General features: G+C 39.2%; 1 protein-coding gene across 1 annotated transcript in view; it reads right to left on the bottom strand.

The window, feature by feature from the left end:
* Window positions 1–12423: 12423 nt before the first annotated feature.
* The window catches only part of angpt1 (angiopoietin 1), a 64933-nt gene continuing 62963 nt past the window's right edge, over window positions 12424–14393 (bottom strand). The window contains exon 9 of the mRNA XM_042506777.1: window positions 12424–13616. Coding sequence (XP_042362711.1) covers window positions 13453–13616 — 164 coding nt within the window. The 3' untranslated portion in view covers window positions 12424–13452. The remainder of the gene's footprint in view (window positions 13617–14393) is intronic.

Genomic DNA, 14393 nt, shown 5'->3' with positions numbered 1-14393 from the left:
AAACCCTAACATGACCGTGGAAAGTATTCGAGTCATCCCAGGCTACCGTCCTGATCATCTTTCCCTGACACCGGTCACCCCTACGGACTCGTGTTTCATCACAGATTGCGGAGCATGTAACTGGAGGTAAACAGGGCAATAGATCAGGGAGTGCTAAGCTTAATTAGTAAATGCACAGACACAAAGACCACCAAAGACGTATGCAACTTGATATGTGCTCACAGTATAACTTATTAACTTTCTGCCGCCATCAGATATCTTCAAGCAAAATGCAAACATAATCATCCTCTTAGTAATCAAGGGAAATCTTTTGACAGTTACTCACCTCAGCTGTTTTTCTGCACATTATAAAAGCACCCCCACAAATTTAGATGACCTTGTACAGTGGAGGATAATACAATGATCTTGTGTCCACATACTCTGCTTAGCACTGTCTTTGCAAGTCAGGGGGAGGTATTCAAATCTCTTACTTAAAGGATTTTTGCTCAAAGTGCTGCTGCCAAGCAAATGGCAGCACTCAGTAACATGACCTGAAAGGCATGCATTATATTTTAATCATCCACAGTCCATTTCAACACTTTACTTTAAAATTCTCACATTTAAAATACTACTATGAGACTGCATCACACTGTGCTCCCTAACAAGAAATTTGGCAATTTCAATGGACAACTCGCAACTGCACTTTTCTTGTGTGGCTCTCAGTCAGTTGCTACTTCCCTAAATTTGCACTCACTTATTAAAACTTTGAGCACCCCTCAATTTCAGACTATGTATCTCATAAATTCAAATGCATAATAATCATGCATCATTATTTTGTTTTATAAATCTTACTTTAACAGTTGAATTCAGAGGAAGATTAGCCCGAAACGTAAATAATAAGTAGGATAAATACTCAAGTAAAGTACAAGTAATTCTTAGTTGAACTTGAAAGAATAGGTCACCCCAAAAACAGAAATAGGGATTTTTCCTCTTACCTGTAGTGCTATTTATCAATCTTGATTGTTTTGGTGAGTTTCACAGTTTTGGAGATATCGGCTGTAGAGAAGTAATTTTAAAAGTAATTTTCCAGAAATAATGACCTGGTTACTCGAGATCATCCACAATTGGTGGACAGTAAATAGTTCCTCCATCAAACTGCTTACAACAAGGTCTGTGGATTATCTTGAGTAACTGGGTCATGATTCCTGTAAAAGGACACTGCTGTTGAGTTTTGTGGGGTTTTATCATTAATTTTTTGGGCACTTTGAGCACCACAAGCTGCCATCTAGTTCCATTATTTTGGAGAGAAGGCAGACATTTCTATGACTGATATCTCCAACACTCTGCAACTCCCACCTAAACAATCTATACTGATAAATCAGACAACAGGTAAGAAGAAAAGTATGTTTTTTTTATTTTGTGGTGACCTGTCCCTTGTGTATGATTTTCTGATACCTTGAGCACCAGTACAAAATGGCTTTAAGATGTTAACTACAGAGCTTCAGAGGCATTAAATACTGAAATAAATCACACTTTACACCTAAGAAAAGAACAGCGTTGTAGCTATTAAAGAGTTGGACACTATCAGAATCTCACAGATGCAGCCAAGACTTAAAGAGAGAGTATCGCAGATACAAGGAGACATTTAATCAGAGGTGAGAAAAGAAACAAGGAGCTTGAGACCAGGAGAGAATGTGATACCTGGAGGAGACGAGGATCTCCTGCTTACGCATGAAGGGGTTTAATCTTGCAGTGCAGCTGGCAGTGAGATTCACCCGTTCACTTTTCGAGAGCGACATGCACCCTGAAATTAGCACTATGAAAATGCACACTTTATACTTTGCTAAATTGAGCTTTGACAGGGGGTGTTTAGTGTTGTTTTAAGAGCTGTGTTTTATGTGAAGATACATGATGTATTTTATGTTGTGTTTGCAGAGGAGGGCTGTTGATATAAATAGAACTTGGCACACACACATGCACACAGACATGAAGTTGCAGCTGTTGGCAGTCTGTCACAGAGAGTGGAAGTGACTCATCGAGCATCAGCACAGGACCAACTGAAAACCAAGCGATGATATATTCAGTTTCACACTCTGCTGTGAGAGGAGGGTTAGTGCTCCTCCACAAGGACAAATACGCTCATTGCACTCTGGATATAAATACAACACGTGGAGAAAGCTACTTTTTGGAGCTGGTGTGGGTTAGTGTCTTTACGTGAAATTAAAGTATTTAATTAAAAAATAATCTCTTGAATGAAAATGGTATATATAGTGTATTTATACACATACAGCACACAGCCAGTGAAGTCATGGGTGTATTATGAGATGATGGGTCTCTGGGCACAGATATGCAAAAGGACATACAGAAACTTTTTGTAGTTTTGTGTCTCTTTGAGGACATTTTGTGTCTCTTTTAGGTAATTTTGTGTCTTTCAGGTCATTTTTTTGTCTCCTTTTAGTCACCTTTTTGTCTCTTATTAGTTATTTTGTGTCTCCTTGTTGTTTCGTGTCTGTGAAAATTTTGTTCTAAAGATAATTTTGCATCTAACTAAGATGATTTTGCCTCTTTGTGGTTGCTGTCAAGTTCAAGGTCAAGTTTGAATTTATTATCCCCCCCTAGGGGTAATTTTGTTGCCGTCAAGTATTAAAAACACATCCAATACATCATATAAAACAACATAAAAGACAACATACTCCACAGAACACAGAGAATACAATGCAACACAGCACACAAAATAAAATAAAATAAATAAATAAATAAATAATAAATCACACCATATAAAAATCAAGGATGGGCTGTGTGTTGTACATGATGCAATCAATTGTGCAAATTCAGCCCTAATTTTCTTCATAATAATCATAATTCTGTCTCATTGTGGCTGTTTTGTATCTCATTGGGGTCATTTTGTGTCTAACTGAAATTATTCTGTGCCTCTTTGTTGTCATTTTGTGTTTTCTTTGAGGTCATTTGTGGCTCTTTGAGCTAATTTTGTTTCTTATTGATCATTTTGTGTTCCTTTGGGGTCATTTTATATCTCATTGAGGTTTGTGACTCCTTAGGTTCATTTACTGTCTCTTTCTGGTCGATATGTATTATTTTGATATTCTGAGTAACATTTTGCAGCTGAAAGCAGGGCGGCCCCCTGACACTTTGGGCCCCCTGTGCCAGGTCAGTAATCCATCACTGAGTAACGTCACAAAATTCCATCAATAATCAACAACAGAAGCCATGCAGTCGTGCAACATGTGTCAGCAAGTTAAAAAAAAAAAATCACACAGCCATGCGACAGGAATTTTAAACAACACAAAAGAAACTAGCGAAAAAAGTTGTTTTTTTTTTTTTCCATTTAGCAGAACTGAGTTGCAGTGGCTTTGGTAAAGACAATGTTTTCTTTTCAATAATTCCTCTGTCAGAATTTTGGATATTATAATAACAATAGTCACATGTCACATTAAGGCCACACTGTCCATCTTTCACACCCAGGCACATTATCTTTGAGTTTGCTTGTATTTTTATGTGATGGCAGATCTATGGGGACCTGGAGACTGCACCATCTGTTCTTCAGACTGTGGAAAAGTGAATTATTCATCCTTCCCTCTCCCAAAAATGTCACAGCAAGAGAGCTATTGTTTATCAGTAAGTAAGAATACGATGACTCTATATTTCTTCACATAGCTGAATAGATATACAGCATGACATAAAAGACAAAAGGTCACTTTTTAAATAATAGATTGATTTTAAAAATGCAGGGTGAATGTGAAGGTGACAGTCTACCAGCAGAGGTTGCTATAATTTCGCTGTTGAACTCTCCGCAAGGACACAAAAGGTCTTTTCAGCTCACGATTTAATGTTTTTATTTAATAACCCCAAACATGTAAACCCCTCTGCTGAAGAATCAGCTGTCAGCCCTGTACATGAGTTAAAGCACAGTGATGCACACAGTACACCGCAGTTTATTATATCACGCTAAATCAACTTATTCTATCTCACTATCTCACCCTGTTTGATTTATTTGGCTGACTTTACAATGTGCACTTTGTGTAGAGGGATTATGGGGCCCCGAGATGCACTTTCTGAATTAAAAAACAGTACACAATTAGTGCAAATTACCAAACACTTGTCAAAAAGACACAAATAGCACTGATCCATGGGTGCTAAAAGTGATGATTGTGTCCATTAAAATGCCGTTAACCATCTGCTGATTTCTTTTAGACTTTGCAGGCAGCCATAATAGCTGTCTCACAATGTCTTGAGATAGTTTTCATTCTGTCTCAGCCTGCAAATTCGGGGGAGGAATGTCAAATAAATTTTTAAGCATTGGGAAGGACCTTCGTTTTTTATTCTGGCTTTTTTGGGAGAGGCATACAACTTTAAATGGCTATGTTTTATATTTATTTTATGGCCAATTTAAAAAGAAAATATGCCCTCCAAAATCACAGGCCTGCAGGTATGTTTTCTTTAAAGAATTTTGTCCATTTTTAAAAAATATTATTTGGTGATTTTTAGAGAATTTATTTATTTTTTTAAATTACTTGGTGATTGTTTTTATAGAAAACATGCTTTCCAAACATGTGGGCCCACAGGATTTATTTTTGAAAATATTGTCCTTCTTTCCAGGCCTACAAATTGCTTTTTGCAAATTCCATTTTTTTCATGAGTGTACGAACTCTGTAAAACTCATGCTGCACTCATGCTGCAGGTTCAGTTAAGGGCTGCTCTGTAGATTTAGGCCACGTACAGCGGGTGGTCGACCCCACTGAAGGCAGAGAATGTCCAAATCTGGAGCAAATGCACCTGTGTTTCCTGGTTATCAACATCTGCACTGCCGCTGCTGCTTTGTTTACCCTCCATGTCTGGTTCGGATGTTGTTTTCTTTGGCCGTCCTTGTTATTGTGCATTAATTGTGCAGGAATGCTGTTTCTCTGACCTCTGTATGTGATGCTGATTTGTGTTATGCTTGGGGTGATCTTGCACATAATTGGAATCCTGTTGTTACAACGATCAGATCAACATCCTCGTGTATAAGAGATATTCATAGCTATCATCTTGTTTGCAGCAGTAGCTTATTTATTTATAAAATGAGTAAATCAAACAGCTGTAAGCAGGAGTTAGAGGAGGTGTTTCAGCATCTGTCTGCAGAGTTTGATGGATTAAATGTCTCTTCATTTCCAGGCCGATCAACAATAACATCTGTAGCAGTCAAACATATGGCTCTTGACAAATCATCTGAAATAACTACACTAAAGTACAGTATGATCCAGCTGCAGAAGCCTCTGCATAATGCTGACCTCGACAAAGAGGCCAGCCGCACAAATCTGTCCTGGCCCAGGAAAAGTAAACCACTATGTAATCCACTAATACTTCCTTCCGAAGGAGCTACATGTTATTGTTTGGCTGTGCCACTTGGCCCTGATAAATAAAGATGGGAAAGACAGTAAATTAGAGCAAGCTCAATACAGGGGTCACTGAGGGCCGGCCAGGAGGCTGAGAGGAAACCTTGTCCCCCCGCAGAGCGGACGACAGGATGACAGAGAGCGCCGCTGGAGCCAGACGAAGTCATTAGAGGCTGAGGGAGAACTAAAGGTCCCTGGTCTGGATTTATGTGACAGGTTTCATGACAATGTTTTACAGGATGAAGAGGATGGAGGCAGAGGAGGAAGGAGTATGATAAAAGATAAAACAGGAGCTCTTTGGAGTGGCAAGTGTTTACAGTTGTAGAGGCTTTAAACGGCACTGTTTTATGTTGTTGTGATGTTTTTCTGTGTCACTGACAACTGCTGAAAAAACATCAAGAGTGGCTCTGTGATGCTGTTCTTATGCTGCCTTCACATGCTCCCCAGAAATATCATATTTACGAGTTATGAGCACACGAACAGCCCTCCAAAGTCGTAATTACGAGTGGGGAAACTGGAAAATTTTGGTGATGCCTGAGTTGCAGAGTTGTGACATTTGCGTGACGTTTCAGAGCAGCAGAAATGGCATGAAAACAGCATCAATAATTGACATTAAAAAGTTATATATTTCGTTATTTTGTTCCTAGTAGCTATCATTTACTTTAATGGTTGCACATTTTAGTATATGCAGCTGTTAGCTGTAGCAAGCAAGTACATTTTTAACTATAAAGAATGCGAGGGGAGCCTTCTGACATTGATAACGTTATTTTATAACAGGAGTTGCTGACTTGATGTTATAAATGCATAAACAGCAATGTTTTGTCAGTGGTAAGAAACTTTTTTTTATTGATGCACATACAGTATTTAATATCAATTTTTAATCATGTTTTGGTGTTAATGTTATATGCTGTCCACGTGAAATGATCTACATGAAATAAATGAATGAAATGAATGAAAGCAAATGAACACAATGAAGTCGGAAGAATAACTTCTGAAATCGGAAACTACGGCCACATAAGTGCAGAGTTGAAAAGAGTGGCATTTAAAGCTAAATGCTGACATAAGCATGCGAACATGCTCACCATAACAATATATGGATAATGTTAACCATTCTTGTTATTTTTAGTTTAGCATGTTAGCATGCCAATATTTGCTTATTAGTAATAATCCATTCAGTGGTTCGTGCTGTAGGCGTCCTTCTGCCTAATACAGCGGTAAAGAAAGAAATATTGGGAGAACTAATCACGATAAACAACACGGATGCATGTGACTTGCCAAGCCTGGATTACAGACTCTGATGCACCGCCTCCGCTCACACCTCAGCATTCAAACTATCCCTTTTGTTGGGGCTGAATCTTTGGTAACAGAGGTGAGAGCGCGTGCTTCACAAAAGTGGTAAAGCTAAAGACGTTTTTATGGCAAGCGTGCTCTGCTCTGTATATGAGGACTGCATGCAAACAAGAGAGATATTATGACTCTCTTAATTATAAAGAACATGTGAAATCATTTCACTTACAAAGGAAAAACGGTTATCAAAAACTGGGACAAATTAGGCTGATCTTCCCAATTTCCACGCTGGATCCACTTCATTTTAACAATATTGAATGTGTTAGCAAAACATCTGGCCTATTTATTTTGAGACATGGTCTTGTTACCAGAGATCTTATAAAAACATGTTGCTTTTGGCTTGCAGTGCGTCAGTCGGCAATCACACTTCATTACTTCTGACCGCAGCAGCCTCTGGAGCAATAATTGGCCACACACTTCACACTCGTTACATCGACTTTTATAATGTTACCAACACTGAGCTCGGAAATCAAAAGCCCCAAAATATGTCCTGTGCGTTCATTCTTCCTCTGTGTCTTTGTCCGACTTGTCATGCTTCCTGACGTCAGTAACGGTTTCCCATAATTTTCCAACACGTCGCAGGAATGGACACATAAAACAACACTTCATTTTATGAATTAAACCAACAAGCAAATGCTCAAAAGCGTCATTTCCCAGGATGTCTTAACATGATTTAACATCCCTCTGGGATCCTTATTAGCCGATTTTGCCTTTACTAACATGCGAAAGACACTTTAAAGCTCTTTTCATCCAGTTATGAAGCCTTCATATTATCAGTTTGAACGGCGCCTGCCAGGACCTGCAGCCTTTCTCTGCTTCACACTCTCTGTGTACACCGAGTGCCATTCTCACTCCCACAGACCATCAATCATATCGAGCGCCTTTTGAGTTTTTCTTTATGAGGGAGTCCCTCACCTCGACTGACGTTTACATTCTTATTCTACTCTATTTATTATGCTAAACCACAGGAGTTTCCACTCAAACCAGCACTGGACAATCCAAAATGGTTTTTCTCCCTACAGTTGGACAATATGTGCAAATGGCGACCACTTTTGTAATAAAAGTCAAGAATCTTGCTGATAAAAGTTGAGAATTCAGAGATCAAATAACATGTTGTTAAAGATTTGGAATATTTAAAATACATTAACTTGACATGACATCAGTTTGATACACTGTTCTGCGCATACGATTGTTTCAGTGAATAACTTAACCCTAAAATTTGTAACTCTGCAGAGACCACACAGTTGCTTTGGGATTATACTGCAGTGAAAAGAGGATGGCTTGGAGTTGTGCACATTGATGTCAGCTGTAGTATAATGATTTCAGGGTGACTTGTTTCTGAATTTATGAGTTAATTCCCCAGTGACTTTTTTAGCGTTTCAAAATGTTTGCTTTATTGGTGGATGATTCTGTGCCAGCGATGTGGTTGAACAGATGATTTCTTTTGTTGCAGGGGTTAGTTATTGCCCCGCAACATGAAAACATTTAAGTTGTTAATTTAAATACAGGCAAAATGATGTCACTGTCACATGAAGCCAAAACACAAGGCTTTCTTCTTCGCTCACAATGCCTTGCACAGCCATGCAGCCAGCTAAACAGCCTCCTAGTAAAGTTTGAAGCAGCTGGCATTTAAAGTCTTTACTGGAAGCGATTGTGAAACTGAAAATTGTTCCGTAAAATCAAATAAAATGATAAGTGATTTCTAATAGGAAAAAGATGAGATACCATAAATGAGAATCACAAAGACAAGAAAACTGGATTCACAAAAGCAGGCTGAATTCATGCTGTGTTTTGGAAGAAAATTAAAATCTCCCATTACAGTCAGTCATGTGACCCTGCTGTAGTTCATTTATAGGCTGATGTTAGTGTTTCACATCTGGCAGTTGTGTTTAGGCTTAAAAAAATCATAAAAGCTGTGGTTAACTTGTGAAGATTATCTTGCTGAACAAAATTTGAAAGTATACGCCTCTGTTTGCCAGAGATATTATTTTCTATATTGATTCAAAATCCAATTGAGTTATTCCAGTGGTGTTTTGTTGAGGGAACATGACATACGGCCTCCAAAATCTAAGCAGTTCATTCTTGAGTCCAGGTTGATATTTGGACCAAATTTGAAGAAATTCCCTCAAGGCACTCTTGACATATCACATTCACAAGAATGGGCCAGACCTACGTACGCACAGATGGACAGACTACCTGAAAACAAAATACCTCCGGGCTCAGTTAATGCCCGCACGGAGGAATAAAAAATCTCATCCCTGCAGCACTCCATAGTTGGTGCTGGTGGAGATCTGTTCGTACTTGATTAATAGTACTGGAATTAAGAGTCCAATCTAAAGACATTGTATGATCAAATCTGATTTAAAGCAACGGGCAGCAGACAGATGTTCTATTTTTACTCTGACTTCCTCTCTCTGTGAATCTTCAATGTTTGTATTCATTTCCATGAGAGCAGGTGGTCTCTTCAGGGGATTCAATGTCCCCGAGTGTTCATACTGCAGGTACTGTGCTCTGTCATATCTGATTTGGTTGAGGTCCAACGCTACATGCAGCTTAGACCCTCTGGGAGTCTCATCGCCCCGCCAGCTCTTCAGCTCTTCCTCATTTAACAGGAAAGGATCCACTTTCAGCCAAGCAGCCTGGCTGTGGATGTGAGGAGCTGGTGGAGTGTGCGTGCGTGCGTGCGTGCGTGTGTGGAGACACGTGAAACTCCACTTTGCTTTGACACCCTGAACGTCCACTGGAGACTAAACTTCCCCCAGTTTAAAAGCGGTTCTTGGTACAGCCTGTCCTCACACCAACAGAGGACAAAGACCCTCATAGGTGTCTGCCAGCGTGTGCCGACTCTCTTCACACTCCAGACTCTCTATAGGACACATTCCAGCGAGGGTGTCGGGTCAGTGCCGGCGCTGAAGGACACGTGGTGGTTTGCAGACTGCAGTAATTTGTTTAACCTCTGATTAGGCCCAGGAATGTCAAATATGAGGAGACACTACAGGTCCCGACAGCATCGTTTGACACTTTGGTAATCTGTCACTGCCACTAGCGAGCGAGTCACCACTCGAGACAAAAGGCACTGCACAGCTCAGGCAGAGAGGGAGTCTGATGTTTGAACCATCTGGTTTGGTTCTCAAAAAGGCGGAAGAAGGCACGTCCGTCTATCTATGTGATTTATCTCATGTCTTTCTGTGCAATAAGACTGCTTTGCCTGACATGCGGTGCAGCATCTGTATCAGGAGATTTAAACTGATGGGGAAGATATTATCATGAAAGGAAGCTTTTGTTCAGTGGAAGCACGTCTGCTTAAAGAAAGACGTAATTGAGGGTAACTTTTTCTTCAACCGACATCTATCGTCACATCAATTTGGCACAAAAAGTGCAGCCGAAACGCAGATTGAAAACATTAGTGCATCACATGCTCCTTTATTTAATCTAGCAACACAACACTGACCACATGTTACAAAAAATGTTTAAATAAATCTGCAAATCTGGAATTTAATGAGGTAAAAGCAGAGTTATCAAAGGCACATTTCTCCAGGGTTATTATCTTAACTTCTAGGTTTTATGCTCAACTTCAAAACACCATTGTACTTCTGGAGTAAAAACAGGAAAAAAAAGACTAGCTTTCCTCAGGAAAGCTGTTTTACGTACACACACATTAAATTATACAATTTTAGTATGCTAATAAACATGTCGATTGTAGTTTTACAAGTTCCAGATACACTTTATCTTCTCGCCACATGTACCTTTAGTAAATACTCCACAGTAGATTCTGTTGTAAAGCTGGAGGTTATGAAATATGTGTTCACACGGATCACTTGGTGGAATCATTAATTTCATGCTTCAAATCCAACTCCAGCTTCTTTTTGTTTTTTCAAAGCTGCGTTGATGAGAAACAGAAACTGGCTGAATTCTGAGGCTGTGTCATGTTAAAGTCTGTGAAAAACTTTCTGGATGTAACTTGTGTTAATGATCTGTTCTTTGTTTTAAGGTAAGAGGTTAGTCTTTAAGGGGTTTCATAAATGTCCTTTGCAGTTACAAGTAAGACTCAGTAATATGAACTTTGACCTCAGTCTTAAAAAGTTTTGTACATTTGGGACGGCAGCTTAATGTAAGCGTAAGGCCCCGATCAGACAGCGAGGGGCCCTGCGCTGCATTTTTGTTGAAGCCTGCCTCGATCAGACAAAACGTGTTTTGCCGCGTTTACAAAAATCATTAGGCAACCCTCGAATAACCTGTCCTTAGCCTGACTGCTACTTCGCTGTGGAGTGACCCCGCAGATCTATACCCGAAAATCTACATGAAACTAGAATTTTGTCATAGTTAGGCATACGAGGCATGACCAAAAACATGTTTTTTGAGGGCACAGTGACCTTGATCTTTGACCAACAAATTCTATTGGTTATTTATGGAGCTGGATTATGGAAATGGATGTTTGTGCTCAAGTTAGAAAAAAATCCTTCAAGGTGACGGATCCAAGGTCACAGTAGCTTTGATGTTTGATAGGGCGTCCAGCAGCTCACCTGGTATAGCGGGCGCCCCGTGTACAAAGGCTTGATGCAGCTGCTGCGAGTTCAATTCCAACCCACGGCCCTTTGCTGCATGTCTTCCCCTGTCTCTCCCCTCTTTGATCCTACAAGCTGTCCTGTCAAATAAAAGGAAAACCCTCAAAAATAACCTAAAAACAACCTTGATGTTTGACACCTAAATTCAAATCAGTTCAATCTCGCGTCCAAGTGCAAGTTTGTGGAGATGGATGCTGGATGATGGTCAGTCAAGGCTTTTTTTAGGACGAGTTGGGGACAGTTTGACTGTCTGCTATGAATCTTTGGGTGGAACTGCGGTTGGTAAAATGATAGAAACTAGTTAAGGTAAAAGTTTGTTCAGATATGTCTTGCAGCAAACCTGGAGTGACCTTAAATTGAGCTAACATTAGCTCAACACTGGAGGCTACCACTTGTTGTCATCGCCACCACAGAAGGCCCACTTCTTAATTCATCTGAATGAACAGAGAAAAAAACACCAATGACTTTGGGTGCTTTTTCAGCTTTGAGTTTAAATACTTTCCCCACAAGGCATTCAGGGTGCTGCTCGACAACGCAAAAGCTGCAAGCAAAACACTTCACTCTCACTGAAAACAACTGCAAGAAACTGACCAAGGCAGCTTAACCCTTTGAAACCTGGAATAACATCACTTCTTGTGCTGCATTCAGACTCCTCTCATATGCAGTTCGGCCTTTGAAACCTAGAAAAATTGGTTTAAAAACATGGCTAAAAGGCCAATGAGCAATTTCGCAAGAGATGTCCCACAAATTGCAAAAAATTGGAAAAGGTGACCAGACAATTACCTGTAAATTAGTTTTTAAAAAGATATTATTTGGCATTAATAATGAAAAAAACAACCAACAACAAAAAACAACAAAATTATAAATATAGTTAATTTGACATTTTTTCCTTTTTTCTTTTTTACTTATAGCTTGACTGATTTATCTACATATTTATTTATTTTTGTTTACTTTTTAAAACCATTTTCTTTTCTTGTTTTTTTGATAAATTTCAGACAACTTTCTTGTAACTTTTAACTTGTTAATTCCTTGGGCCTAATTTTGGAAACATCATGATGTGGTACTTCATCGTTTAACTCACGATCATCTTGGAAAATACACCTTACTTGTAAATGCAAACGTGCATTATACTCCCTCTTGAGCACACAGCTGTAATTGTTATACGTCACTAATTGAATGCGTCTGTATTAATGTCCTTGTTTTTTATATTCAGCAGAGGTAAAGTGATCACTCACAATCTAAACCCTGGCAGGTATAAGTCTTTTCTCAGCCAATAACTGAAAGCAAATGGATCTCAGTCCAGAATCTAATCCAATAATAACCTCACATCTTGAACTCTAAAAATAATCACACTCTGTCAAAACAGCGAGTGTGTAATTGGCAGTAAGCACTGCAAGTGACCCTCATTACTATTACCAACTCATCACTTTCAATTTCAAGGCCACCTCAAAACAGAGCGCGTGTTTTATACTTGATGCAAACAGAAATTCATTATACACTGTACAGTAAAAAAAAGACAATTTCATCTTACTTTGGATACAGTTGGGATAACAAAAATAATACCAAAAAACACATTTAATACAATTGTAATATTTATGGGCTGCGTTCTGTGAGCAACATTTTAATAAAAAAAGAAAAGTCTCTCGTTCGTGTCCTCAGAGTTTTCCAGATCAGTTCTGTCCTGCAGTTAAAGAGTCAGTGCTGCTCTCTGATTGCTGCTGTCCATTCAGAAGAGTTCAAGTCCTCCATATTTTTACAACACAAGGTCCCCTGAAAAATGGAAAAATTGTGGTTTGACATCGTGCTTGAAGATTCATACAAACTGACGCTATAGCGTGCTCAAAATGTACGCAAATTCCAGGCGTGAGCATCCTGAACGCATTTGTCCTTTAAATAAAGTTTGAATCTGTGTGTGAACAGATGAGTTGCGTCTGTCTTGCTTCTTCCTCCTCGTGTTTGCTCTTCAGTTTATTGAGGGGAAAGGTTACGAGGCAACAGCAGCACAGGAATAGCCGTTGCTCTGCAGAAGAACCAGGTTGAGTTAAAAAAAAAAAAAGATTCATTGGGTGACTCCCGTGGCTGGCGAAATGAGATGAGACAAGACGATAAAATGGGAAGCGTCCCTCTAATGTGCTACATAGCAGTTTGGAAGTTAAAAGTTCAAAAGACTAGGAGAAGTCCAGGGGGCGGATCATCATGAGCGTGGCTCGTAGCGAGTAGCTGGGGCCCTTGAAGTAGTGCCACTTGATACCATTCAACTTCCCTACGTGTTGTCCTTGGGTGAAGTACATGCCGTTGAGGTTGGACGGGCCACAGGCGTCAAACCACCAACCTGAAGAGAGTATAAGGAAAAATAAAACATCATTTGGTACTCAAAATATAGAGAAAGATTATGAAAGAGCTGAGCTTTGATACTGGATTTAACTAGAGAACGTAGATAACTTGCAAAGCACTGATGACTTTTAGCAGAACAGGCGCATCTTTAAAGTGAAATAAAAAATACATCTTTTCAGTCTTAATCCTGTATCCCTGTGTTAATTTCATTATTTATCTCTTGTTATATGTCAAATATTTATTTAAAAATCACTATCACAGTATTTGTACATCATAACCCCTATCTTTTTTCCTCCATTACAACTGTTTCACATGTTTGTTGACTCATACTGCATACTGTCTATGGGATCATTTTGAATATAGCATTGTAAACATGTTATCACTGTTAGCTCTGTTGTTTCTGTTACAAAATGTAGTATTCTCACACCTAATAACTTTATTAAACAGAGAAATACAACTGTATACCTTTAAAATGCAACTTTGGTCACGGAAGACACGGAAGTCTAATTGCCTTGTTGACTCATCATAAAACACACTTCATTCAAACTCAACAGAAATTAAATGATAAAACTCACCCAAACCGTCTTGGTTAGTCTTGTTAGTAATCTAGTTAGTTAGTCCACTGCTCCAAAAATCACCAGCTCTTGTTTGGTCGAAATAAATCCTTGATTCACCAGGTTAGATGTGAAAAACATGCCGCTATTCCTTACGCCGTTGTTAGCCGCCGGCTGTTTACAGTCCTGTAACTTCTCCCACCACCACTAGGTGTCAGTGT

Source organism: Plectropomus leopardus, chromosome 18, assembly GCF_008729295.1.
Source record: "Plectropomus leopardus isolate mb chromosome 18, YSFRI_Pleo_2.0, whole genome shotgun sequence".
Classification (NCBI taxonomy): Eukaryota; Metazoa; Chordata; class Actinopteri; order Perciformes; family Serranidae; genus Plectropomus; species Plectropomus leopardus.
The sequence above is the reverse complement of the archived record's forward strand: the minus strand, read 5'-3'. Positions and strand labels throughout refer to the sequence as shown.